This window comes from Herpailurus yagouaroundi, unplaced genomic scaffold (genome assembly GCF_014898765.1).
Source record: "Herpailurus yagouaroundi ecotype Mexico unplaced genomic scaffold, PumYag 165, whole genome shotgun sequence".
NCBI classification, from domain to species: domain Eukaryota; kingdom Metazoa; phylum Chordata; class Mammalia; order Carnivora; family Felidae; genus Herpailurus; species Herpailurus yagouaroundi.
In genome coordinates, this window is record NW_024412406.1 from 10,223,672 (window position 1) to 10,250,820 (window position 27,149).

Sequence of the window (27,149 nt, forward strand, 5' to 3'; positions counted from 1 at the left end):
GTTTTTGTTTTTGTTTTTGTTTTTTTTCTGGTATCCTTTACCCTCTGCTGACGGGCCTCAAGATATGCTACACTCTCAGGATAGGCCCTTCTGAAGCTCTCCGCCTATATTTTTTTGTGCAGTAACTGTTTTTCTGTGACTTTTCATACCTTAATTCTCTTGGGCTTTCTCAGAATTTTTTTCGCGTTTTGTTTTCTGTCTTCCAAAGTCACAACTATTTACTCTAATACAGTAATCCCTGGGCAGTTAATTCTTGTCCTGCCTCTTTTAGTTCCAAGCATTGTAGCTACATTTTCATGCTAATCAGAAGCCTCACATATTATAGAGGGTGTCTTATCACCTATTCCCCCAACAGGTGAGCATGGTGGCATCTACTTCCTCAAACTTACATTAAAATCAATTAAAAAAAACTGTAAATTTATACCAAATCATTAAACTGCATTATTTTCTGAATATTTTTGTGAGCTTCTTGAAGGCAGGAACTGTATCTCGTTATCTTTGCATTTTCAGAACATAACGAGCAGAGTGCCTTGCACACAGTAAGCACTCGACACATGATTACTGATTCAATAAAAGTGATTAAACAAAAAGCATGATTTGACACTTACATAAGTTGAGCATATCCTTTGGTGAACCCAAATAAGACAAAATATACCTCCAGAATGAAATCTTGGGTGATCAATTAAATTATTATGTCCAGATATCACTGAGTATTATTTGCAATTTATCACTTTGTAGGAATTATAGAAATGGGTGCTGAAGATGTCCCACCACCTCATATATATTTCAGAATAGTGTTTTTAAAAATTTCCCTCAAGTTAACTACTGAATCACGTTATTGTCTGCGTTACATAATCTATTATATGTGTGTGCATGTATATAAATATACATATGTGTATATATGTATCTATATACACGCACACATATAAGTCAAGTATATATTTTATTCCTTAAAAACATAACATAATTCCTTTGGAAAGCAAGTTTTGGGATTGGATGCATCAACTATGTCAATACTATATCTACAATATTTTAATTTGGGCTTAGAGATCAGAAGATAGAAATGGATGTTTTGGTTACTTCAAGATGAAGCAAACATACTAGACAAACACAAATTTATACAATGAATAATAAAAGGAAAACAAGATTATTATAAAATATGTATACTATGTGCAAAACTCAATATATATATATGCCTATTCCCAGAAACCATTCTATTTCCTGAAGGAAAAGATAAGCTTATTTAAACCAGTATAGGTAGTTTGATGTTACTCCTGGAAAACAAAGATTGTCAGTACAAGATCCTCCATAACTTGGAGGGCAAGCTGAACATGGTACCCCTACTTTATATGGTGCTTCTCCAATCCAATTGCCCCTAGAAAGAAGAAAAAAAAAACATATAAGTGCTATATTAATGCCCATTTAGAACAATTTGATTGTCCTTAAGCACATGATCACATGTATTGACATGTAATGATCTTTTTTGAGAAGTTTAATCAGTTTAGGAAGGCACTGAAAATTGTATCCATTTCTTATTTATACAGCAATGTATTATTCTCTAAATCTCACTTTTTAAATCTTTCTCTCTGCAAAAATTAATATTATCTTAATTTACAGACTAGAAGTAAAGCACTACAATGAATAGTGACATAATTAATGTCAAGCAAGGCTCGATGCTTATTCAGTCACCACATCTGTCTCTGTCCTATAACTAACTGCCTTCTAGAGCACATTGGCAGGACATACTCCCATTTTCAAAACTCCCACTAATATTAAGGATGATAATATATACATGTACTTAGTATTTTCTGGGAGGCTTAGAAATGATGAGGTGAGCATGAAGTTGTCATAAGCACAAAAAATAGAGGTTCACAAGATTCGTTTCTAAAGTTGTAAAACATTTTAAGTTCTCAACATTTATAAAATGAGATACAGAAAACTCCATTCTCATGGTAAGAGATTAAGGGCTCAGAGAAGCAATTAAAGGTGATTTCAAAACCTTTTGTCATGTGTAAACTCATAGCTTTCGTTCTTAGTAATACAGTTTGTTTTTTGATAAGGCTAAACAGACTAAATTGTTTTGTGTTATCAATATTTTTATCTGTATTGATAGCCATGATAATAGTAATACATTAAAGTCATCACTCATGACAGTTAAAAATAGCCATAATGCCTTACTGTTCATTTATGAAGAAAATAATAGATTTATTTTCAGTAGCATGGTACCTAGAGTACTAAGAAATAGCAAGATAGCCAGCAGTTTGAAGGAAATTGAATGGTCAGGAGAAAATTTGGTTGCCTATCAATAGTAAAAATCAGGGTTAAATATAAGAGAACAGTAGGTAAGAGGCTAAAATATGAAACAGGTGGTTCTCATCTTCTTTAAGACCTAAAGAAGACCAAGCAGTGACCCTTAAAGTGTACCTACATAAACTATCTGCTGAAATCAGTCATTTAAAAATTCAGGCTTTGATCTATAAAATATTTATAGAGGGAAATTTATCTATAAATATAAAAAACATGCTGATTAGCTATTCATATTACAGAATGTCATCAGATTCCAAGAGTGTCCACCTCTGTTTAGTTCTTTCTATACTCTGCCCTCTGGATAAGCTTCCTCAAGTATAATTTTGACAATGTCACATGTTTACCCAGAAACACTCAAGAAGCTCGTGCTCTTATGAGTGTAGCTCACCCTTCTATCCTAATCTCTCCTATTTTATATTCATAATCTTATTTTCCTCTGTATCTTTACCCAAAGCTATAAATGTATATGGACCAAGCATATGCTATTTTGATTTCATATCTTTCTCTTTATTATACATACCTTTGGAAATTAATAGCACATATTTTTGGTAACATAAACTTAGAAATATAATTATATTGCATGTAAAAAGTATTACATATTACATTACAAACTTTTATATAAATCACAGATTTTTACCAAATAGAGGATAATTACATTCAATAGTAAATCAGTCAACTAATAAACGTATATTATTCATCCTTTTATTTTTTGTTTCCTATTCCATCTAATTAAATTCTCCCTCCCTGTCTCCTTCTCTCACTCCAACTCTCTCTCTCTCTCTCTTTCTCTCTCTTTCTCTCTCTCTCTCTTTCCCCCACACCCCAAAAACAGGCATGAGATAACTTTATATTGGCATTGGAAAATTCACACTCAAATATTAGGAATTTACAACTTTCTTCATTGCCTAGGTTTCAAAATAGTGGTTCTTATTTATAACAAAGCATATTAACACAATATATTAATCTCTTGTACCCATAAAACAATCAGATATCTCATCAGTAATACTAGAAAATTCTAAAAACAGAACAGTCAAACAATTGAAACACAAATCTCTTTTACCATATGAGCACTACTTGGCCTATTTATGTCAGGAAGAAGGGTAAAGGATTAATAGGAAAATATAAAGTGTGAAACTGAAAATATCCAGCAAATGCACAATTTTAATGCTTTTGGTAATGCAGACACATTTTACTTTCCAAACCTTATTATTCTAATAATTGTGAAGGGGGACCATGGGGAAAATCACTATTTTTCTAACTTTGCAAAAACACTGCAACTGGCATACTACCATATAAATGAGTAATGCAGTTATTTGTGAAACGTTCTCTCATTCCCTCCCCATATTGGCAAAGTCAGAAAAAATCTTTGTTTGGAACTTACTTTGGAAGACACCAAGAGTGTCATAAATCCTTTGCACATTTTGGTATTTACTCCAAATGGGAACAGACTCATGTATAAATACTGGAACATTTTATCATCTGAAGAATTATTGTTATCAAGAAGGCATTTTATCAAATGTTAACAAAGGCTTATTTATTCTCATCTTGTAAAGAATATTTATAAATATGACTATATTTTATAATCCTTGATCAATTTTCACAATACATTTTTATGTATTCCATAAGATAGAACTAATGAAAAAATTTTAAACTTTCAATATTGAAACTTAAATCATGACAAAGCTTTCATTTAAAAAGAAGTCATAGCATTTAAATTTTCCCTTCCAGTAACAAATGACTCCTTAGCCATCTATAAAATTAGTAAACCGTAACTTTTAGTTTTATTCTTAAAAGAAAGAAGGAAGAAGGGCTTTCTTTTGCTTTCCCAGTTAAAAAAATAAGCCAACATTCTAGTACTGATAGATGGGAATATTGCAGTGTTGATAAAGTCCCTATGAGATTCTTTTCTGATAACTTTTATAGAGCTATCGAAAGCCTGGAAGTACAGTGTTTATTTTACAGTTATCATCACTAAAAAAAGATGGTGAAGGGAATTTAGTGAATCTCCATACCTCAAATTACTTTGCCTACAATTTTAGCCCCAAATACCAGTCTTTGTGAAAAATAATCGTTCATCTCAGTATTTTTCAGATATACTGGGGTGAAGGGAGATTTGAGAATTAGAGGCTATTGTAGTTAAGTCTTATTCATATTAAAACAATTATCTGACTGGAGATATTTAACATCACTAAAGGTTCCAGGAAGTAGAATCCAGCCTAGTACTCACTTTGGGGCATAGTTGCACACCAGGTAAACTGCGCGTCGCCATACAGCTCCCCAAACATTCATGTTTTGGCAAGTATGAATTGCACATCCTATCCGATTGGAGGTGGCCCAGACCATCTGCAAAAATAAACCAATATGTCATTACTGAAGTTAAAGCTAAGAAAAGACATATTCCCCAAAACAGCAGAGCGTTTTTAAAACTATGAATCAAAACTTAACAAGACAATTGAAATAACCTGCGTATAATGTGTGCACATGGGGCCAAAACATCTCATAGGACATCTGGGGTTGCAATCCTGAGGATATGGAAAAGCATAATCTTTCACTTCATCATACCATGGCTTGACCAGCTGGAGAATAGAGCGATATCTAGATATCAAGAAAAACAATGACAACTTAGAATACAGTAGTGGTAATATATAGTGGACTCATGTTAAATTATAAGTTATTATTTTTTTTTTACTGATTATTCATGCTGAGTGAAGAGGAAATCCATGCCTCATAATTACCATCACCACCTAGCAGAATCCTCTATTCCTCCAAGTAGGGCCAAGCATGAAAATACCCGGGACCAAAGCAGGTGAGCCCATACTCACTTAAGAGTATGTCTGGTTGTTTCAAAAAACGAAGTACAAATATTTCAAGAATCTTCATCTTTATCTTGTTTTATCTATATCAAAAATTTCTCCCACCAGAATCATATATATAATTAACAATTAGATATGCAAATGTAGTTGTGATACTAGAACTTAGTGCGGTTTTTTTTTTCCCTTAAACTTGAATTACTTTCATTGTAATAATAGCACACCTGATTTTTCTCCTCTATATGGAAGAGAATGGGTCTTTGAAATGTTGGATGATGGCATTCCACAGTGGTGGAAAAGTTATCTTCTCATTGGGGACAGCCTTTCTCATAGCTGCACATACTTGCATATATATATATATATACATGTAAATATAAATATTTTGTATAACACACACAGACATACACATACAGATATATGCAATCATGGAAAAGTTGCATAAACACAAAAATGGCTTCTGCCACAGTCAAAACTTTTCTTGAGGATATAGGATATAGCACACATCTAATCCTTTCAAAGACTGTGTGAGGTAAGTGAAGAATACAGCCAAGGAATGGTGTTCCAAAGGTGAAATAGGAAACTGGTCTCATTAGGCCCTTTAAACCAAATAAATAATCCTTGAAGACATCTGAAACAGTCATAGGCCAAGCATCATTGCTTGACACATAATGAGCACTCAATAAATATTTGCTGATATTACTTGAAATTGGTGTCACTACCCCTTGGGATTCATAAGTAATAAACCATGTGGATGAACTGTATCAGTGAAACTGCTTCCTACCTTCCAGTTCGTACCGACAGATTTTGGCCCAAAAATCTCAGTAAGTAAGAAGGTCCATGGTCCCAAATGCAAGTAGCTGCCCAAGCCTCTGCAGATTTTGCAAGATTTTCATCCCAAACCTGTGAAGGGGAAAAAAAAAACCTTCCATTTTACCAGTTTTGCTAGTAACTGACAAAAAGTAAAAGGAAGAAGTGGTACTACTACCTCCTAAAGTCCTTTCAATTCTGGTTCTTTAGACTATTTTAAATAAAAGGAAGCAAATTGAGGCCATTGATATTCAAAATTCTGTAATGCAATATAATCATATAATGGCATCCTCCAAATCCTAAGTACAAACATCAGTTTTAGTAAAGGATAGGTGAACAAAAATACCCTATCTGGTTGTAACTGGGGACACTTCATACTGACTACCGAAATTGTAGTCCACCATAGTCCATTGATTTTCCTAGAGGTCATCTTCACAGCAACAAGGAGCCATGTGATTAATATACCTTAAAAGCTAATATCATCCAATTATTTATTCAAATCAATTTACCAAAATTAATAATGTCTAATATTGTACTGTAATTTTTAAGGGTCAAACCATATGATAGTATAATCATTCCCAAGGAGCCTTCATATTTTATATCATTTGAGTCTTTGGTAGTAGAAATAATATAATAATATGAGAAGTAAATTTTAGTTGGTATGAACTGGAAACAAACTATGATAAAAAAATAATTTGACTATGCTACATAGGACTGCTATGAAAATATAGCATATGATGGTCCAATGAAATAAATTAAGAAAAAAGTAATTTTTCTCAAAAAATGAAGGTGTTTAAATTGATGATGAGGGTGTTATTGATGTATAGCTTATTCTTTGGAAAGAATTGTGGGATAAAATTTAAATAAGCCTTAGATTTAATATACATTTATATTAGTTACCATATAGATTGACATTTTCATCTTTAAAGCTGTATGGAGAAGTTAAGCCAAGCATCTGTGGACCTGCCAATGATAAATCAACTCTAAAATGATAATACATATCTTTGTGAGAGAGTGTGTGCACATGAGTGGGGAAGGGACAGAGAGGGAGAGAGAGAGTCTTAGCTGGCTCCACATCCAGCAGGGAGCCCAACACGGGGCTCATCTCACCTCCGTGAGATCATGACCTGAGCCGAAATCAAGAGTGAGCCATAGACTCTATGAGGTGGAGTCAGAGACTCTATGAGATGGAGCCATAGACTCTCTCTATATGAGATGGAACCCTGTGTCAGGCCCTGCAATGGCAGCGGGGAGCCTTCTTGGTATTCTCTCTCTCTCTCTCTCTCTCTCTCTCTCTGCCCCTCCCCCACTCTTGCTTGCTCTCTTGCACACTCTAAAAAATAAATAAACTTAAAAAAAATAAATAAAGAGTTGGACACTCAACCAACTTAGCCACTCAGGCATCCCTGAAATGGTAATCTGTTTTATAACAAGTTACAAGGTACAAAAACAGAAAAAGAGAACATTTGTAATTCTTATAAATCAATATAGAAAAAAAATGCTTTCAAAATTTTTCCCTAGGGAAATGTCATTTAGTGAAGTGTTTTCCTTTGTAATGAATGATTTTAATTGAATTTTATAGTTTGTATCATGACATTATTTCCTAAATCATTTAAATATTTACATATTATTCTATCTGAAAAAAAATTATTCAAATTGTGACTAGTGAGTGGTTAGTAGTATATTTTAGAAGGTTAGAAATTACACAAAAAGTGACAATTTTATAATTACTCAAATTCACATGGAACTCCCCATATGAAAGTGTATCGATGTCCCGCTGATCGCTGTGCTCCTGTTTTTCATAGTCTCCTTTATTTTATCATTCTTTTGGTGACTTTCTCCTCTATCAGGTTGGACGGAGCTAAGCAAGACTCACCTACATTAGGGTTGATGGCCATGAGTTCACTGTGAGTTATAAAGCTTTTAAGCAAACTCACAAATCTGCTAAACTTATAACACTGAAAGCCTAAATTTTCCACAAGGGTAATGGGATACATATATTTATTTAATATAACAATGTATTTAAGTGAAGAGAAATTATTTTAGTGACTTTGAAATAAAACATGCAAAAATTAAAATAATGGATGAACACTTCTAGAAATATTTTTGTCCCATGAGGCCATGGCAGTCACCTTCAACAGAAATTTGTTGGTTCTCAGAAGATGTTTTAAATTAGGAAAACAAAGCCATCTTACATAAACGCATCTAGAATTACGTTAAAATAAACTTACAAAGTTTGTATAAAATCAGAATTATTTAGAAAGGATCTGGAGTAGTTCTATGGTGGCAACAGCCACATCTCCTTTGTCCGTATAAAGGAAAGATTAACTGAAGGAGTTATAGCAAGATACACTTTCCTCAGTTATCCAGACTACATCTGCCAATTTTAAGGATTAAATTAAATGTGGCAAAACATTACACAATGCCATTTAATCAGTCAGTATTCAATGTTACATACAGTATCAAAAATGGAAACCATTCTTTCTATCATGAGATTTTGTACTAGTGTTTTCAGTTACTTAGCTCAGACATAAATATTATAAATTATTACTTCAAACTTCTCCTTTGTTTTATCTGTAAAAATCTGGGCAAAGTGTATCAACAATACGAAATACATTTATAATGAAAGTCTTAATATTCTAGGACTGAAATGAACTTTTAAAAGCCATTTGTTTGACTGATAATGGATTTATCTAGTATTTATTCTTTTCATGTTTTTTTCAATGAAATATGGATTTATTAAATATGGATTACAGTTCACTGAAGTACATAATAGCATAATTAACTTACAAAGGAATTCCAGATGGAATAGCACCAAAAAATTATGTCCCCTGATGGGTTCCTAATTAATTGTAACCACTTGGGAAAACAATGCATCTAAATATTATTTACATTTTGAACTACAATGTGCACTCAGATCAATAACTGCTAAAAACACTGAATTATAGTCTTGTCCTAAAATATCAGCCCAGCATGGCACAAATAACACTGACCTGAAGATCAAAAATCTTTTATTCTAACCCCAATTCTACTGCTAAGATCGTCTGTGACTGAAGACATGTCAATTATTCTTTCTCCCGCTTAACTCATTTGTGAAATAAGATTGGATGGGGTCATTTCTAGGGTACCTTTCATCTTCTCTTCTCATGATTTAATATACCTAAGTAGCCTCAGCATCAAAGTGGCCTACCGCTTGCTCAATTCTAACCTGTTCTGTTCCACAGAGAGAATAAAACTAGATTCCTTTCAAAATAACCAAAATATTTAAGGCTGTTACAAATTTAAAAGTAATTTAGCATATATAATTCTATCTTTATGCTCATTAATATACTTTAAAACTTAAAATTGTGTATGTCAAAAAGATAAACCAAAAAGTCATGCCTGAAAAATAGCTTACATGAACATACTTTGTTAACCACGATAAAGGATTTTGATAAGAAGACAATGTATTTAGCATTACTGATGTCTACATTTTTATGCATGACTTTCTATGTACAAATATTACAATGAAAATTTTGGAGAAGATAGTTAATGGAGGAGGGATAGTCACTTTCTTTCTCTCTGTGTGTTTACTTTTAAGGAACTGATGGGAGGGATTTCTGCCTGTCTCTATATTCCTGAAGGAAGATGCTAGAGGGCATGTTGGGCATGGGCTAGGTCCCCCACAGAAAGCTGGTCATTTTGACTTCCTGTGGGAGACATGGTCCACTGTCCCTTTGATACCTACTGCAGGGGAAGTCAAAGGTGCTATATACACTTTATCTTGCCTCTTTATCCTCAGGCAAGACTCACAGCCATCCCATAGAGAAGGGGAAGATCCAGCTTGAGTAGGGAGCTCTGAAATCTAGGAATTACAACAGTCACATCTATGGGAAAGTTAAGATCTGCATTTGCCATCTGTCTTTCTCCATTGGTTACAACTTCCAGGAGAAAATGGGTATATTATTTATCCCCTTAATATCCAGTAGTATTTAAATTTGTTAATATGATGAGAGGTCTAGGAGGTTTGAAAATAGCAAGCAATGATAACTTTACTTAATAACAATAGGAAATTTCAACAAAAAGTTGGGGGCTATAGGGAGTGGTCCAATATGATCTATTTTTCCTATCCAGAAGCTCTAAATTGCAATGAATGTGCAATGTGCAATGTGGCCAGTGTAACCATGTGAAAGAAACAAAAGTTCAGGAAATGAACATGTAAATTACTTAAGCATTTAACTTAACATAGCTTTCTGGATGCTTGATGGACAATCTATCTTCTGACTTTTTCTGAGTATGTGTAGCATTTATTTGAAATTATCTTAATATTATATCCTACAAATACAGCAACAGAAAAGGGCACACATGTGCACTTACTTAACACCCTATGGAATGCCTAGTAAATATGCAGCATACTACTTGTTACCTATATGGAAAAGCTAAATATCTGATACTTAGCTCTTATTCAATGAGCTTGAACATTCTGTATTTCTAGTTTTTGTCCTTCTTAAATAGGTAAGAGGCAGTCACAGAAAATTTAGCTGTAAACACGTACAATTTGATCTTGCCTCCTAAATGTGAGGCAAAAATTAGGCCTATTATGCATGGACACCCAAAAACATTTACAAGACCCAGTAGAACTTAGATATTGACTCAATTAGATAGTTCACAAAATAAAGATTGCTTAAAACACACATATGCTTGTAGGTATGCCCCAGTGCCCCAAATAGTATTCCATTTCTTGTTGTTAGAGCCATTTAGTTGGCCAGCTTATAAATGGATTGATTTACTTTGCACTAAAATGTTCACCATGAGGTACTCTACTTGTAAATATTAGCATCCTGTCTGTGGAAATCGTAGTTGGACTAAGCTATGAGAGATATCCAAAATTCAACCTGATGTCATTTAAATGTCTAGAAGAGTTGTGGCTCCAAGAAATAGAAGGGGTGTGAAAAGAATGCAGATTCTCATCAAGTTCGGTGGTCTTTAGAGCCTGAGCTGAAGAAATACAAAATCAAATCAAAGAATGTTGCAGTGTGGGAGAAGTTTGCTGACTTTCACAAGCAGACAGAATTGAAGGGTGATGTGGTCCAGTCCAAGGATGAGGTTGTTTTGCCAGCTATTTCTGTAAGTTTTGGTATCCACAGCACAGTGACAGCCAGAGTCAGGAAGCGCACTGACATCTGAAGCACCCATCTTAAATCCCAGTCAATAGCTTGGACAACAAGAAATGTCGTCCGAATGGAAGGCAACCCTAGAAATTACTTGGGAATACATCCCCATGATTGTTTGGGATGACATAGTGCTTTTTTTTGATGGGTAATATCTTTTAATTCCACACATAAGATTTAAATATAGAAGTGTTTGAAAGAATCAAATTAAAGTGTTAGAAAAGAATTTCTGACTAAGGAACCTATGTGAACTTAATATTATTAGTGGTGGTGAAGAAAATGTGCTCATTAAAACAAGAGGTTAGCTTTGTAATTGCAACATTAAATATATAAATGAGTAATTACTTACTTTTGTGATTTTGAGTTGGAAATTATAAAAAAATCTTGTTAAATTTTTAAAGGAGTATTGCAAAATATAGAGCTGAAGAGTCACTTTATTTTAGACTTTGAAGACACTTCAGTAAATGAAAATTATTTTCAATAAAACAACTGAAATACTTTTAAAAGTCAAATATATTAAATGTGTAAGTGCAGTTTAGGAAATTTAGTTAATTAAATCTGTTGGTAATAAACATTAAACAAATGTTGTAAAAATGCTAGATTTATGAATAGAACAAAAGATTTATAAATTGCAGCTAAATTAAGGAGGAACCAGGAATATTAATTTTTTTTTAATTTTTTTTAACATTTATTTATTTTTGAGACAGAGAGAGACAGAGCATGAATGGGGGAGGGTCAGAGAGAGGGAGACACAGAATCTGAAACAGGCTCCAGGCTCCGAGCTGTCAGCACAGAGCCTGACACGGAGCTCGAACTCACGGACCGCGAGATCGTGACCTGAGCCGAAGTCGGCCGCTTAACCGACTGAGCCACCCAGGCGCCCCCAGGAATATTAATTTTGAAAACAAAAGTGACCTCTTGAAAAATCTATCCTGCTTATGGAAACCATCTTCAAAGACATAAAATGCTAAAAATAAAAATATCACACTTTGAGTTTTTAGAGATACATTTCTAAGTTGGCTATTGTCATGGATGCTGTGATAACAATGCCATTGGAGACAGTTTGACATGTCCCTTGGACATGTATTTTTTAGAGCATTGTGTGGCCATTTCTTGTATATTCTGATACAAAGTAAAGTCCATTTAGATAGGCAAGTGTTGAGGTTTCAAAAAGATAAGTTAGCTAGGACTGTTTGGTCTTCTCCTGAGTTAGTCAAATTGGAAAAGGAGTACTGACTTACAAAAGTGAGAAAGAACCATTAAAAAGACATTAAGTGATGACAAAATTATTTCCTCCAAGGGCAGCCAAAAGCTTTTAAAACACTTCATGGGCTTTTGAAATTGGTGGGTTTATCTCTATTAGGTAGAAATGCCTAATGAAATGGCCAGTTAAGGAAACCGGGAGCTGAACACATAAGGCCCAGGGTTAAACCAGACAGGAGGGTAGGAATTTGCTTTGGTAAGGCTGGAGAGGGATGGGATGTTTGGGGAGGGGTAGGGCACAGGAAGAGAAAAGGCTTTCCTATGGGAAATTTTTGGCATTAGACTAATGAAATAATACAAAACTGATTCTACTTTATAGGAGAAATAGATAGTTAAAGGAACATGATAAAAAAAATCCCCTCAAGCCTCAAAAATAACTACAAAATATGGGAACACATTATGTCACAAAATATCAAAGTGAGGTCCTAAGCATTTTTTCAATGCTTAAAAGAAGATAATGAAGATTTCCCTCAGGTAAGGTGAGTACTACCTTTCATGTAGGTGGGAAAGGAAAATTTATATAAGATGATGATGTAAAGTGCACTGGTTTTTAATGGGAATCATTGCCAATGACATACATTTCTTAACAACAAACAAAAAGGCCTCTTTTGACCCCTTTTCATCTTCCAATTACTGCATCATTCTCTCCTTCCTTTTACAGTGAAATTCCCTGTCTTAACTGAGAATTATCAATTTTTCTCCCACCCTTCTCTCTTGAGTTCACACAGGCAGACTCCCCACCCCACCTCCACACCACCCTGCTCTTATCAATGTCATTAGTGGTCATTTCCTGGTCACCATCTTACTTTCTTTATTCGTAGCTTTTGACATGACTGAGACCTGCTCTTCCTGGACACACCTCCATCTCTTGGTTTCATGACCCCACACTTGCCTCTGTTGCTGCTTCTCCATATGTTTGCTGATTCTTCCTCATCTCTCCAACCTCTACTTACGGGAGGGTTCTTAGGACTCAGGCCTCGTCCATTTCTTTTCTTTTTTCTCCCCCTCCTTTGTTTCATCTATATTCATCATTTAGGTAATCTCATCTAGTCTCACAAATTGAAATACCAATTTTATGCTGGCGGTATTGTTCCAAATTTTATCTCTAGATCATCAGTTGAATTCCAAACTAACAATCCATCTATCCACTTTAAGCCTTCTATTTAGCATATCCCAAACTGAGCTCCAGATATTCACAACCCTACCCCACTCCCTACCCCTAACCAGCTACCCCTGTAGTATTCCTTCTACTAGTGAAAGGCATTGCCCATCTTCTAGTTCAGGGGTCACCAGATCTGTCCCAGAGCCTGTTGATATATTGTCTATGGCTGTTGCTGTGCTACAAAAGTAGAGCTGAGCAGTTGCAACATATGCCATATTTACTATTCGTTCCTTCACAGAAGAAATTTACCGACTGCTCTTGTAGTTGCTCAGGCCAAAAAATCTAAGTAGTCATCTCTACTCTTTCTTTGCTTCATTATCTTATCTGCTCCTCCCCAAATCTTGTTGACCCTACCTTCAAAATACTGCATATTCAGAATATAACCACTGATCACCACCACTATTGCTACCACCTCAGTCAAAGCCACTACCATATGTTATCTAGGTTATTGCAAGAGACTCCTAACTGAGGCAGGGCTTCACAGGTACAAAGCCTTAATATATGCATTAATGAGGGTATGGATAAAAGATATGTATTCAGATTTGAGTAAGGGTACTTAAATATGATTGGTGGTTAGGAAAGAAAGTTTCAGTGCTTTAAATCTATGCATGGCTAAATCTGCACTGTGAAACTGTACTTGACTCAAGTGCTTTGAAGACATTAGAGCTCTGTATAAATATAGTCACTCTCAAATGACTGTGTTGGGGGGATGGGCCAATGAGGAAAATGAATCAAGTAGTGTTGGGTATAAGATGGAAAAGTACTGTTGCTGCTGGACCTCTGGATAGTTACATGGGGGAAAAAGACAGAGAGAAAGACTTAGAAATCACCAAATTTATCCCATCCAAAGAGGCTACTCCTCTCTAACCAATTGCTGACAAGTATGAAGTGGGCTCAATATCTCTAGAACTTTTCACTCCGCAGGATAATCTAGAAATCCTGATGTATATGTGAAATGTATCAACTTTAACATTTGGCAAATAATTTTTTAAATGTAAAGTTATATACAGTTCAATATCATGCAGAGAAAATATGCTCACTAATTAGAATGGTTGCTGAGACTACAGTTTATGAACTCTGAGTAAGGTATAATTATGTTCACATAGATGTGGCATCTTCCCTCCTAATATCCATGGACACTGGCAGGGAAGAGTGACCCAGGAGCCACCTTTGCCCCAAAACTCCTACAACAGACTTACCACACAAGGACTGCTATTTTATCCTTAACAATGAAAAATGCAAGAAATACAAATTTCTAGATTAACCAGTAAGATCCTAGGTAATGCATTCATCTAGGCAGCCAGTAAATTAATATTCACTGGGAGGCACTAGGTGTTGTGGGTTCAGCAGTCAGCAGGCCTGACATGGACTCTATCTTAAAGTTTAGGGAAGAGACAGGTAACAAAAACACTACCAAATAAATAAATGAATAATTGTAAATTGTAATGCATCACATAAATACATTATTAGGTAATACATTATACATATATGTAATGTATATAATGCATCATACTAAAATGCTCCAAAAGAATCATGTGCTACTTAAAGTTTGCTTCTTTTAAAGTTTCCTTAGCCAATCAACCATATTCTCAAGTGAACCTTGTTTCATGTTCTAGACCCACAGTGTCCACATGATGTTCGGTTGTGAAAGCAGGTGGTGAATACTTTCAAGTGAAATTTTGCAATAATATAGAATTATACTTAGGATAATTCTTCCTTTTGCTTAGCCTATTAATCCTTTCAATATATAGTTTCTTGACAAATAAGTGGATATTTGAGCCATGTAATGTTTTCTTCAGCTCACTTTTGTGTCCTAAACCATGATTTAAGAAATTTCTCACCTGGGAAATTACTCCAGGATCTCCTGGGGAACTTTTGAGAAGATAGATGCCTACCCCAATCCCGGACCTATCACATCAAAATGTTAAGACCGGGGAGCTTGAATGTGTGCTTGCAAAAATAGTTCTGTTCTCTTCTGGTTAGAAATAATTGTGTAAAGCTTTATCTGGTGGAGAGTCATTTTGACTGCAGAGAACTCTGGGCCTCCCCTCACCTCTCCCATCCCTACTCACCTCCTTGTCCTGCCATACCACATGGGACTTTCAGTAAGAAAGGGACACTTCTAATGGTTAACATCTGTTAATTGTCACATATAAGCATTTACATCAGTATCCTTCCTCTCAACTCTGCTCTATTACTGATTGAAGTTTAAATAAAATTAAAAATAGCATTTTATCAGAAAAATGTCTCACTGTCACAGACACTGGGTGGTAAACTCTATGAGGATGTTTGTTCTCTGTGTTCACAGAAAACAGAACTATTGGTGAGAGAGGTCGAGATATGGTCGTGTATGTTGCTATACAAATAAGCCAACATCATTCACTCTGAGACTGACAATTTCAGTAGAAAGGAACATGTATTCTATGGCTACACGGATATGAATAACAGGGATAACAGAGGTATTTACAGTGCTTATTTAGAAATCATGGAAACTTTAAATGTCTTTATTAACTAAGATATCACAAATAACATATGGGAAAAACATATACAGAACTTTCTGAAAATCCAAAATCTTGAAAAAAAAGATAAAAATTTTAAAAATAAGGCAAACACTTTGCATTATAATGACACTGAATCTGTATTTAAAATATACATCCAACCTACATGCAATTTATGAAAATACGAGAATATTACACGAATCAGAGGAGAAGGTGCCCACTGATTCTGCCAACCTAACTTTAGGATGCATCCACAGAAGTAGAATAAATGGAGAGTGATTTGTCATTGGTACTCTGCACTTGACAGGTCCCATGAATTCTAGGCATCTAATTATCAGGAGAGCATGCACATACAGGAACTCCTTGCTCAGAGCCACATTGCTTCCATTTCCTGAGACTTTAATGGGCACCATTCATCTGTGTATGTGTGGTAAAAAGTGTGTGGGGAGTACACTGATTTTCCATTTATTTAATAATAGAGTATTGTACCTTTTCCAGTATTTTCAGAAAGCAAGTGTCTTTGTACAACCTTCTTGATAAGCTATGTTGGAATACTGTGCATACAAGAGGTACTTAATACAAGGGCTGAAGGCTAAGAATGAGCTGAGTGATTTAAGATCAAGAGTCCCAGACATAAATGTTCACGGCTCTCAATGACTTGAGGCACTGTCATAATACAGAGTTTTCCTATATGGTTGCCAAGGGGAGAGAAAGAATACTGGGAGTAAGATTTGATTCCACATGAAGAAATACTTTCTAATATTCAGTGAGGTCCTCAAATAAAACGCATGTAGGGAAATTCCCCAGCCAACGGTCTCAACAGTGGGAGAGGAACACATGAAAAGGAGTGTGTATCATATGGTCTTTCAAAGCAGGGGCTTTGTTGTCATCTAGAATGGTGTTCACACCATTTTGATTTACCTGCTTTGGGACCTGGGGGAATTTACTCACTGCTTTCCAAGTTCCAAGTCCTGTTTCTAAATGAGAAAAATTGTCCTCATCTCTCAAGACTTTTCTAAGGGTTAGACAGGATTGTGACTGAAGAGTATTGAGCACAGCCCTAGGAGGACAAGGGTGTGCTTAATGGTAAACATTATCATTGGAGGTTCAGGCCCTGGAATGGCTGTGATCTCAAGTTAACTAGAAAGCCACCTAAAACCAGAAGCAGCATGAGGTGCACTTTTGATCATGTTATCTGGCAGCCTAAAGTTTAAGAGACCAAGCTTTAATCTCAACAAAGCAGGCAATCAGATAAAGTGAAAACAGATAGACCCTTAAGCAACTAAATAATCAGAAACAAAATTGTATGTAGATAATGAGTTTGCTTCCAGGGGAAATAACATCAGGCAGTGAAAGATAAAACTTAGAGAACATTTTAGATGTCTTAAAACTTATTAATGCCCCTGTGTAAATCCCTCTCTTACATATGTTCAATCTTTAAATTTTAACATCATTTGTTGATGGATTCTGGCAAGAATTCTCCTTCCCAGGGAAATGTAATACCCATCACCCACCATTTAATACTGGAATTGTGAGCCAGGAAGACATTTTCATGCATGGTTAAGTTTTTTCACCAACTCAGTGTTACAATAATCTAAAAACTGATTTCTTGATTGTTAAACTATCCTGTGATACACATGCAAATCCCAAATCTTGCCATTGCCCACATCGTTAGAAGAATTCAAATGCCTTTCCGCCTACCTACTGCCTGCTGAAAACATGATCTCTCTGGAATGCAGAGACCAGTTTGGTAGAATGTTCATATTTAATGAAATTATGAAACGTGAATTTGATGCACTTTTTAGGAGAAAAAATATTGTGTCCTTAAGCAACATTTCTCAAGTGTTTCAGTTTGGAGTATATGGTGTCAAATTTTAAGAGTCATGAAAAGTTTAGTCTAAAACCCCAACTTGTTGGGCATTGTTCCATATTGATGTCAAAAAAAAAAATGCTTGGTACCTGATTTTAGACACTATGGGTAACACAGACTGGAAACATTCAATTCCCATTAATGTACTTTATGCCAAACATTTTCCTTGACCACTTTAAGCTGTTAATCTTGATTTTTCCCTACCCTCTTCCTACAACATTCTTTAGAAATTCTCGTTGGCAATTAAATATCCCAAGTTCATAACTATTTAATGGCCACTGACTATTACATGCCTTTTAGATATGCTAAGTTCAGGACATCAGACCAGTCAGACTAGTCAACTTCTATTTTCCTGAAGTTCTCTGATTAGTTTCCAAAAATATCTTATCCTGAATGTGTCAAATAGACTAGATGGGCTTGGTGCTACCCAGGCCCCTGAAATGGATTTATATTTGTGTTGATTTAAGCCTCAGTACTTGTTAAAAAAAAAAAAAAAGGTACATGAAACCTTCTTGCAAAAATTCTTGAGTAGATTCCCAGACATAAAATCATCCATCCACGCTGTCTCCATGACACTATCCTACCCCTATTATGCAAAGTAGTCCATGTTGAATACCAAAGCATATTCCTATCCAAACATTTTTATAGTGGAGGAATGTTCCCTCCCATATACTAGCTACTTTTTTCAATCATTATAGATGCATACCTTGGAAAATAAATCTGCAGCCACTTCATAACTACCTGAAATCTGATTTTGATTTTGAGTTCTCCAAAATCCAGAGAAACCCTGTTGTCCTGGTAAAAAACAGAGGTAACCCTCTTCACTGCTTCATCATATACATCTTCAATCTCTCCCATAATGTAAATAACTTACTTCTATTGATTTGATCTCTGAATTCACTTTGTCATATCCCTATGGGCTTAAATGTCAGTGTTCAGTTATCTCTTATCCAGACTATTAGAACAGCCTCTGGACTATGCACCCTGCCTTTACTTCTGCCTTTTCTAATCCCTTCCTCACCTTGTAGCCAGAAAGACCTTTATGAAATGCAAATTAAGTATATAACTTCCCTGATTAAAACCTTCAATAACTTCCCTTAATTTTAAAATAAAACTAAACAAGTTTTTGCATGCCTTTTCCAGCCTTATCAAACACCACTTTTTCTTTTATACACTATATCCAAGCCACATTGAATTTTTATCCTTGCCTTCAGTGTACCACTTACCTTCTTAGAGCACCTTACCACACCTACCACACCTTCTCTGCCTCTATACCTCGAGTCCAAGTCAGGGCAAAGTATGTCTCATGTAATCCCAAAGCACCCTGTATTTTTTCTACTTCAGCACTCAACTCGCTTTTCCACTCACTTGTCTGCTCACAGCTCTTCCTATAAAAGAGTGTCTCTTCGCTCCCCATTGAATCTCCTAGCACAGTGCCAGCACATGAGTAAATAAATACTGTGGAATGAGTGATTGAATAATGAATGACTCTTGCCCATCAGATCACCATAGCCATGCATTCTTTACATTGGGTGCCCAGAAAATGTTAAAAGTTGTTCATGAAGTGTGTTAACATTTACATTTGCACTTTAGAGGCTGTATTTAAAATGGTTGCAAAGAAAATGTTCTTAACCTTCAGCTGACTCCATACATGAATAGCTGAACATTCATATATAAGTAACACGAAGTAAGTAATATTAAGCAACATGCACCTTGGAAGAAAATTCCTACAAAATGTGCCCAGTGTCGACTGGAAGCCAAGACACTTAAAAGGCTCTACATGTACGAGAACAGGAATGTGGCGTTCCAAATGTGCTGGAGAAATGCCTTCCTGTCAGCAGTCTTTCTCAGTTCACCGCTGGCTGGCAACGGGTCTCAGCAGGCTTTCTAGTAGTCATAAAAGCAGTCATTGAAAAGATTTAGGTTAGACACATCAAATTTCTCATGTTTATAACAAGAAAATTGAGTTATCCTTCCCAAATGAGAGGAAATGCACCATCTGGGACAATATATGGTTTCATTTAAAAAAAAAAAAAAGACATGGATAGACATCATAAGTGTTTGGTCAACTATTGAATAAAGAAAAAATAAGGAGTTTAACATTATCTCCATTCTCTTCCCATGAAGCCCAAATGAACAAAATCAGCATTTTTCATCATTCCTGAGTCATAAATTATTGTGGGCAAATAGTTTATTGGCTGTTTCAAGGATGGATTAATCTATTCTCCATTCATTCATTGCAGTTATGCTTTCTGATACTTTACTACCTGCTGTGACTTGGTAACTAGTATTTTTCTCTTTTCCAGAAAAGTCTAGGAAGCCTTATTCTCTTAGCTCTGCAGATATTTACAGACACCAAACAAATGAAATGGCCCATATTATCAACATAGTGAAATTATATTACACTTTTTCAGCTTTAAGTTGTTCAGTACATATCCATCATTGTCTTTACACTGTCCCTCACCTGCCTTGCCATCACTGTATACTGTCTATGAAGACTGCTATCTCAAGCACCGTACTTCAGTTAGCTGTTCATACCTGTTGATCTGCAGGTGCAGGTGTCTGACTTCTCTTCACCTGGCCTAAAGGGATGGCACTCCTAATCCAGTGGTTGCCTATTCCCCAGTCAACTTCACTGGCAGTCTAAACTCCATCAACTGATAGGGCCATCTTTCTAAAATGCACCTCTGACCCTGCTCCAAGACCTCTATAGTCTCTCTAATTACTTTTGTATGAAGAAATTATCAGTCTCTTCTCAAACTCCTCAAAAGTATGGCTAACACATTATACTCTTTTGTTCCTGGTGATTTTGTTCATGTGTTACTTTACCTACTATAACAGCCAAGCCTGCCCCTTCCTGAGCATCTATCTCAAATGTTCCTCCCTCAAGGAGCCTTTTCATGATTTTGCCAACAGGGATTATCACTTCTTTCTTTGATTTCTCCATGGTATTTTTCTGTACCTCATTTATTACATCAATCTTATGCAGCAGCGTATTACACTGAATTATATACTTAGTGTTTTCTTTCCTGTGTTGTTTTTTTTTATGGTTTTGTTTATATTTTAAAGAAAAAGATTCTGTTATCAGTGGATCTTATCCTCTCATGGAGGGACCTCATCATTTTTAAAATCAATTTGTTCAATTGACTTGAATTCAAGGAATATCTTACAAATTTTACTCCATGTGTGAGTCTTGCAATTTCATTCTTTTAGGGATAATTCTTATTCTAAGAAACTAGTGTGGTTTGTGGTTTAGAGTCATGGTTTAAGCTGCCCTTAGAAGAATGAAAAACAGCTGGTGTCCAAGGAGCTCTGGAAATTTGTCAATAAACTAATTGTGGAACAGAGGCCAAGAGTAAAGAAGTTTGACTTGCATATCTTAAGCCCTATCAATATTTTTTTTTAAAAAAAAGATACTATGTTTAGAAAATAAAATTTTTCAATATGTGGGTGTTTTTTACTAAAATCTGGCCAAATATCCAAAGCAAATATTATACAACTATAACATGAATGTCAACACTCAGAGTTCAAATTGCTTTCTACTTTATTTTGTCAAGGGTACACTGATATAACCAAGTACTTAAAAGATGATAAAATCATTTAATTTTAAGGGGCTTTTTTAAAATTTAGGAAAAACCTTTTATTTAAACTTCAGGTTCATGTGATAAAATATCATATGTGATGAGAATACTTTCATTAAAATATGTAATACCAAAATTGATGCTACTTATAAACATGTAACAATTCACAGACATTTCAACTAAAGTCATCAAATAAATATTGATCACTGCTATACTCAAGAATTTGCTTAAAACATGGAGATATGAAGGTGAATAAACATGGCCTGAAAGCTTAAAACTAGAAAGTTTGCAAGATCTATACAAATAAGCGTAGACTGAGTTCAATTTTGATGACAGCAGAATAATAGACATGAATGGTTATTTAAAGAAGTTAAAAGAAGGAGAAATCAAATATAGTTGTGAGGGATATATATATATATATATAAAAGACACAGCAGTCTAAGACTTGAAGGGCAGTGCTGTAGATCATGGAATAACCTAAGGAGGAGATACAGGGAGAGAGGCAGCATGGGAAAAAGGTTCAGATAAAAAAGTTGTGGGTAAAAGGGACCCAAATCAGGCCACACAGTTAAAGAAAGCCCTGGGCTGGGGCACCTGTGTGGCTTCATTAGGTAAGTGTCTGACTCTGGATTTTGACTCAGGTCATGATCTCACGGTTGGTGAGTTTGAGCCCTGGGTTGGGCTCCCCACTGGCAGTGTGGAACCTGCTTGGGATTCTCTCTCTCTCTCTCTCTCTCTCTCTCTCTCTCTCCCTCTGTCTCTCTCCCCTCACAGTCCCTCCCCATCTTGCACATGTGTGCACTCTCTCTCCCAAAGTAAATAAAAAAGAAAAGAAAAAGCCCTGAGCTGAATACCCTCTTCTATGAGGCTCCCATGGCTGCTATCACTCACTGATGATGATAATCTGAAGACACAGTTGGTGGTCCTAGTGAGCTAAGAATCCTAAATTTTTGAGGTACCTAGTAGAGGTTAGGAACTAAGCTCACTTTCAGACTGCTCACAATCTAAATCAATGTTGAACATGTTAAAATGAAGGTAGTAGTGTTAAATTGAGATCTGTATTTTTCACCTGGACCAGAGATTGGTCACTTAACAGTTTCTGCTCCCAACTCCAAGCTGCCAATTACATGTACTTCCCTCAGTGTTTCTCTGAGTCTTCACGAGGGATCCACATGAATTATTTCAATGGTTCAATTTAGTCAAACCATCCTTCTAACCCACAATTTCATTAAGTTGAGCACATTTTGTTTTCTAACTGAACTAATCAATTTTGTCCTACCTCAGGGCCTTCTCCTTGGCTCTTCCTTCCACCTGGGAAGCTCTTCCCTCACCTATCAGTGTGCCTGACTCCCTTACTTCTTCCAGCCCTTCCCTGGCCACCCTATTCAATTTCACAACCTGCCTACAGCCTGCTTTATTTCTCTCCTCAAACTTATCACCTTCTAATGTACCATATAGTTTATTTATTTATCTTCTTTTTTCTCTGGTTTTCCACCCAGGGGAACCAGATACATTTTATTCATGAATGTACCCCAGTGTTTACAATAGTGCCTGACATAGAATAAATGCTCAATAAATATTAATTAAATAAATACATGGGCAAATGAAGTGTATGCAGTATTTACATGACAATTTGAGACAGTCATTTTATTTTATAGGATTTACTGTGCTAATTACTGCTTCTCATTAACTTGACTAAGTGAAAGAGGATTTATAAAGCATCCATCTACTGATACAACCAGCACTGTATCTGGGTCTTACAAAACAAATCATATTATAGCTCCCGTATTAGAGAAATATTAATAGAAAAGACTATGCATATTATAAGATTTAAGGTGATATTTTTAAAGGAGGAAAGATATCCTGACACCTCTAGGAGTTTCCCCCAATGGAACATAAAAACCTAGCAAATGAAAAGAGGCTTCCTAACACAGGCATCAGCTTTGAAATTACACAGATTTAAATTCTAACTCTATTAATACCATTCACTATCAATACCACCTTGGCCTACTCATTAACTTTTCTAGGTCGAAGTGATTTTATTTGTAAAAATAAAGATCACAATCTTAACCTCATAGGGAGAATGTGAGCTATCAAATGAGATCATCTACAAAAACAATTAGCCAACTCGTTGGCATGTAGAAAAAAAAAATAAACGCATTCGGAATGAATTAATTCTTGACCAGCGGGGGAAAATATAACCAGAAAAATGTGGCTTTTTTTCACCCATTTATACTGTGTTGTACCCCAATGTTACTCATGATGAACCCTCTGCCTTCACTATCATTAAAATAGTGAATTGTATTATATATTGGTTGGTTATTTTCTATATTATTATTTTTTTATTCAAAATCTTTTAATGTTTATTTGTTTTTGAGAGAGAAAGAGAGAGACAGAGCATGAGTAGAGGAGGGGGACAGAGAGGGAGACACAGAATCAGAGGCAGGCCCCAGGCTCTGAGCTGTCAGCACACAGCCCGACGTGGGGGTCGAACTCAAGAACCATGAGACCATGACCTGAGCCGAAGTTACAAGCTTAACTGACTGAGCTACCCAGGTGCCCCGGTTATTATCTACATGATTATTCCCATTTTAAAAATAAGGAAATTGAGTCTCATACACATTGTGTAACTTGCAGGAAGTCACAAAGTAGGCAGCAGAGTTAGGGTTTGAACTCAGAGGATCTTGCCTCTAAAGCACTTCAGTGGCCTTGGTCCTACTTTGGTCTGCATAGCCATGTGATTGGCAGAGGAAATCTTTCCTAAACTCACAGTCTACATACTAAGCTTTTCTGATCTCACGTAGAATCTCATGCACATTGCTCTCACAATTTATGCTAAATAAAAAAACGTATTTGTTCTTTTTGCTACATCGGTGTATCACCTTCTAGAAAGTGCTAATGTTTATTGAAGTCTATTTCGCTCTAGGCTCTGTTCTAATTGCTCAACCCCTCAACTCATACCTTCCTGATAACAACCCAAAGTGGCAGATACTACATGTATCCTCATATTAAAGGTGATGAAAATGCAATAACAAATTAATGCATGTTATATTTCAGGACTGAGGTGTGAACCTAAGCATTTAGATTCCAAAGCCCATATTCTTAGTCATGAGACTATATTGCCATTCATAACACCAGAACTGATTATATCCTCTTTTCCTCTTCCTTTAAAAAATCCTAAGAAACTGCATTTTCAGGGAGTCTAAATTGTACTTCTATGAACTATGACTCTCTTATATTTGGCAAGCCTTTATTTTTCCTGTAACTGACATCTACAATTAGTCAAACTTAAAAAGCTTGTTTAAATAAAAGGTGACTTTAGAATCTGATAGAAATACTAAATTTTTGGGTGAGCACTTATAAAAGGTTTTTTGTGGTACCACCCCCACCCTCGACCCCAACTGAGAAATACCAGACTGGTGATCTTCATTGCCTTAAACAGTCTCCAAGCTGTGCTCTCAGAAGGTGCTGAACTTTAAACCATAACCTTGCATAATTCGAAACAAAAAATAAAGTAACTTTAAAGAGACATCTATCCTTTCAATACCAACTCAAGGGTTTTGTTTTGTTTTTTACTTCCTAAGCAGGATGATTTAAACACAGCGTGCCTATTTTTAAAAGAGCAAAGAATGTGTTCATGGCAAGTTGGAACAGTGTGCAAGTGTGCTGGCTTCACTGTTATCTGAACAACAAGGCACTAAATCACAAAGAGGAAAAAGTCAGCATGTTCTCTGAAAATACAAATAGATCCGTGTCAGGAAGAGCTTTGTCCAAGAAAGGGAAAAGACACCTACCCAGAGGACAAATCATGGACACAAAACCTGTAATTTAAAAAAGTTAGTTTCAAGAAATGTTTGAGCTTATAAATATGATTGTTAGATAAACAAAGCACAGAAAAATCCCATGTGAGTCTTCCTTAAAAAGTGCACCTTTCAAATGTGGTCAGTCAACATACCCCGCTCTTTATCTTTGTTTCTTATATAAGACCGATTCATTAGTGGTTATGGGACTCACAAAAGAAAATGAGAACTGCCCCCCCCCCCCACCTATCTCCTTTAATTCCATGATGGAACAAAACTTAAGCTTACTATGCACATAAGAACCTAAGTTAAAATGTGTGCAGGGCTCCATATCCCTTTACACGTAACCACTGTTTAGATTCTTCAACGAACAATCGAAATACAGCGTCCTCACCCAGAACTTAAAGGAAACAAACTCCTCTTACCATATATTCCATGTTCGCAGCTGGTGGGAACACTTTCCCCCGAACTTGATTATGGTAATCAAGAATGGCGATCATGTCATTCTGCGAAATGTAGCGCTTCCGCCTGGCTTTAGGGATATCCGCAGAATCTAGTTGTGCTTTTAGTGCTGCTTCAATATCAGTGAAATTATTGGTTGGCGGGGATGAGTCAGTGGAATTGAGTAAGACGACTGCACTTGCTTCACAGAGAAGGGAGAACAGGAGTGCGCTGCTGACTGCAGAGATTGCTATCATTTTGAGGGGTGGAGAAGAGGCCACCGAGTTTGCTTTAAAGCAGAAAGATAGAGTTAGGGTCTATGAAAAGAAAAAAAAAGGGGGGGGGTCCAGTGGGTATGAATTTACAAAGCCATCACTTGGGAGCATTTATTTGATTTTCTCTGAAAAATTCAAACAAATGTTGAACTCAAGCCTAGGAAACAACCTATATAGTAGTCGTTATACATTTTACTTGGTGTTACGAGTCAGATACCTAAAAGAAACTGCCTATAGCTAGAGAAAAATAAACAGTGTGACTACAAACCCTACAATGAATGTGAACCGCTTGCCCCAAATGCCTGTACCACATAATGCATTACTGCATATTCAGAGGGAACTCTTTAGGAATTGAGATTACTCTTGAGAGTGAGAAGGAAAAATGCATCACAGTTAACAACAGAGAATGTGCTGATAATGTGTCCCAGACATATATGGACACCAAGTGATAGAATACATACCAAAAAAGTTATAATAAGCCAATCTCATTTCTAAAAAATAAAAATAAAAATGTGAGCTAGTATAAAATCAATGCATGCAAAATAAACTTGTCGAGCTAAAGAGCTTACCTCTGCACAATGCCAAAATGAATATACTGTTCTTCCAAAAATTTAAAGTTCTTTGCTAGGTTGTAGCATGAACTCTTGTAAGAGTGTGTCTTATTACAAATTCAGAGAGCAAAACTCTGCAAGGTTTGAATGCTGCTGGCTGCAGGAGCAGCTAACAGCTTTTATATGTCACAGTCTGCAACTTCCAGAAAGGGCAGTCTTTCTTAGGGTCTCTCCTAGCCAAAATCAAAGGGGAGGGGTTTGGGATAGAAAAAACAGTGATTGGGTGGCAACCTTTTTATGTGGGTGGTGAGGAAATTGAGTCACACCCACAGCTTACAAAGTAGAAACCATAAAAGACAAACCCCTTTTTCTCTGGGCTTCTACCTTTTCTGTGAGTGGTTAATTTTCCTCATTTAATGCTTTCTAGTTCCTGGTTCCCATAAAAAAGGAGAGAAAAAAAAAATAAAAGAAGACTGAGTTCTTGAAAACAGAGACGGCTGAGTAACAAGCAGTACATTTTTTTTTAAGACAGTAAATGACATGGGAGCTGAAAAGAGCAAGCTGATATTAAATCAAGAGATCAGCTCACATCATTAATCTGGGTGGCCACAAATATGATTCAAGAGGAATGCCA

The 27,149-nt window shown here is 35.9% G+C and overlaps 1 protein-coding gene across 1 annotated transcript; it reads right to left on the reverse strand.

Annotated features, from left to right (window-relative positions):
• On the reverse strand, positions 1–26,677 carry PI15 (peptidase inhibitor 15). Its single transcript, XM_040487563.1, has 6 exons — positions 26,534–26,677; positions 25,674–25,978; positions 5,899–6,017; positions 4,770–4,902; positions 4,535–4,650; positions 1–1,375 (listed from the first exon to the last, which is right to left on the reverse strand). The coding sequence occupies exons 2-6, from the start codon at positions 25,944–25,946 to the stop codon at positions 1,240–1,242; spliced, it is 777 nt and encodes a 258-aa protein (XP_040343497.1). The 5' UTR covers positions 25,947–25,978; positions 26,534–26,677; the 3' UTR covers positions 1–1,239.
• Positions 26,678–27,149: the final 472 nt, after the last annotated feature.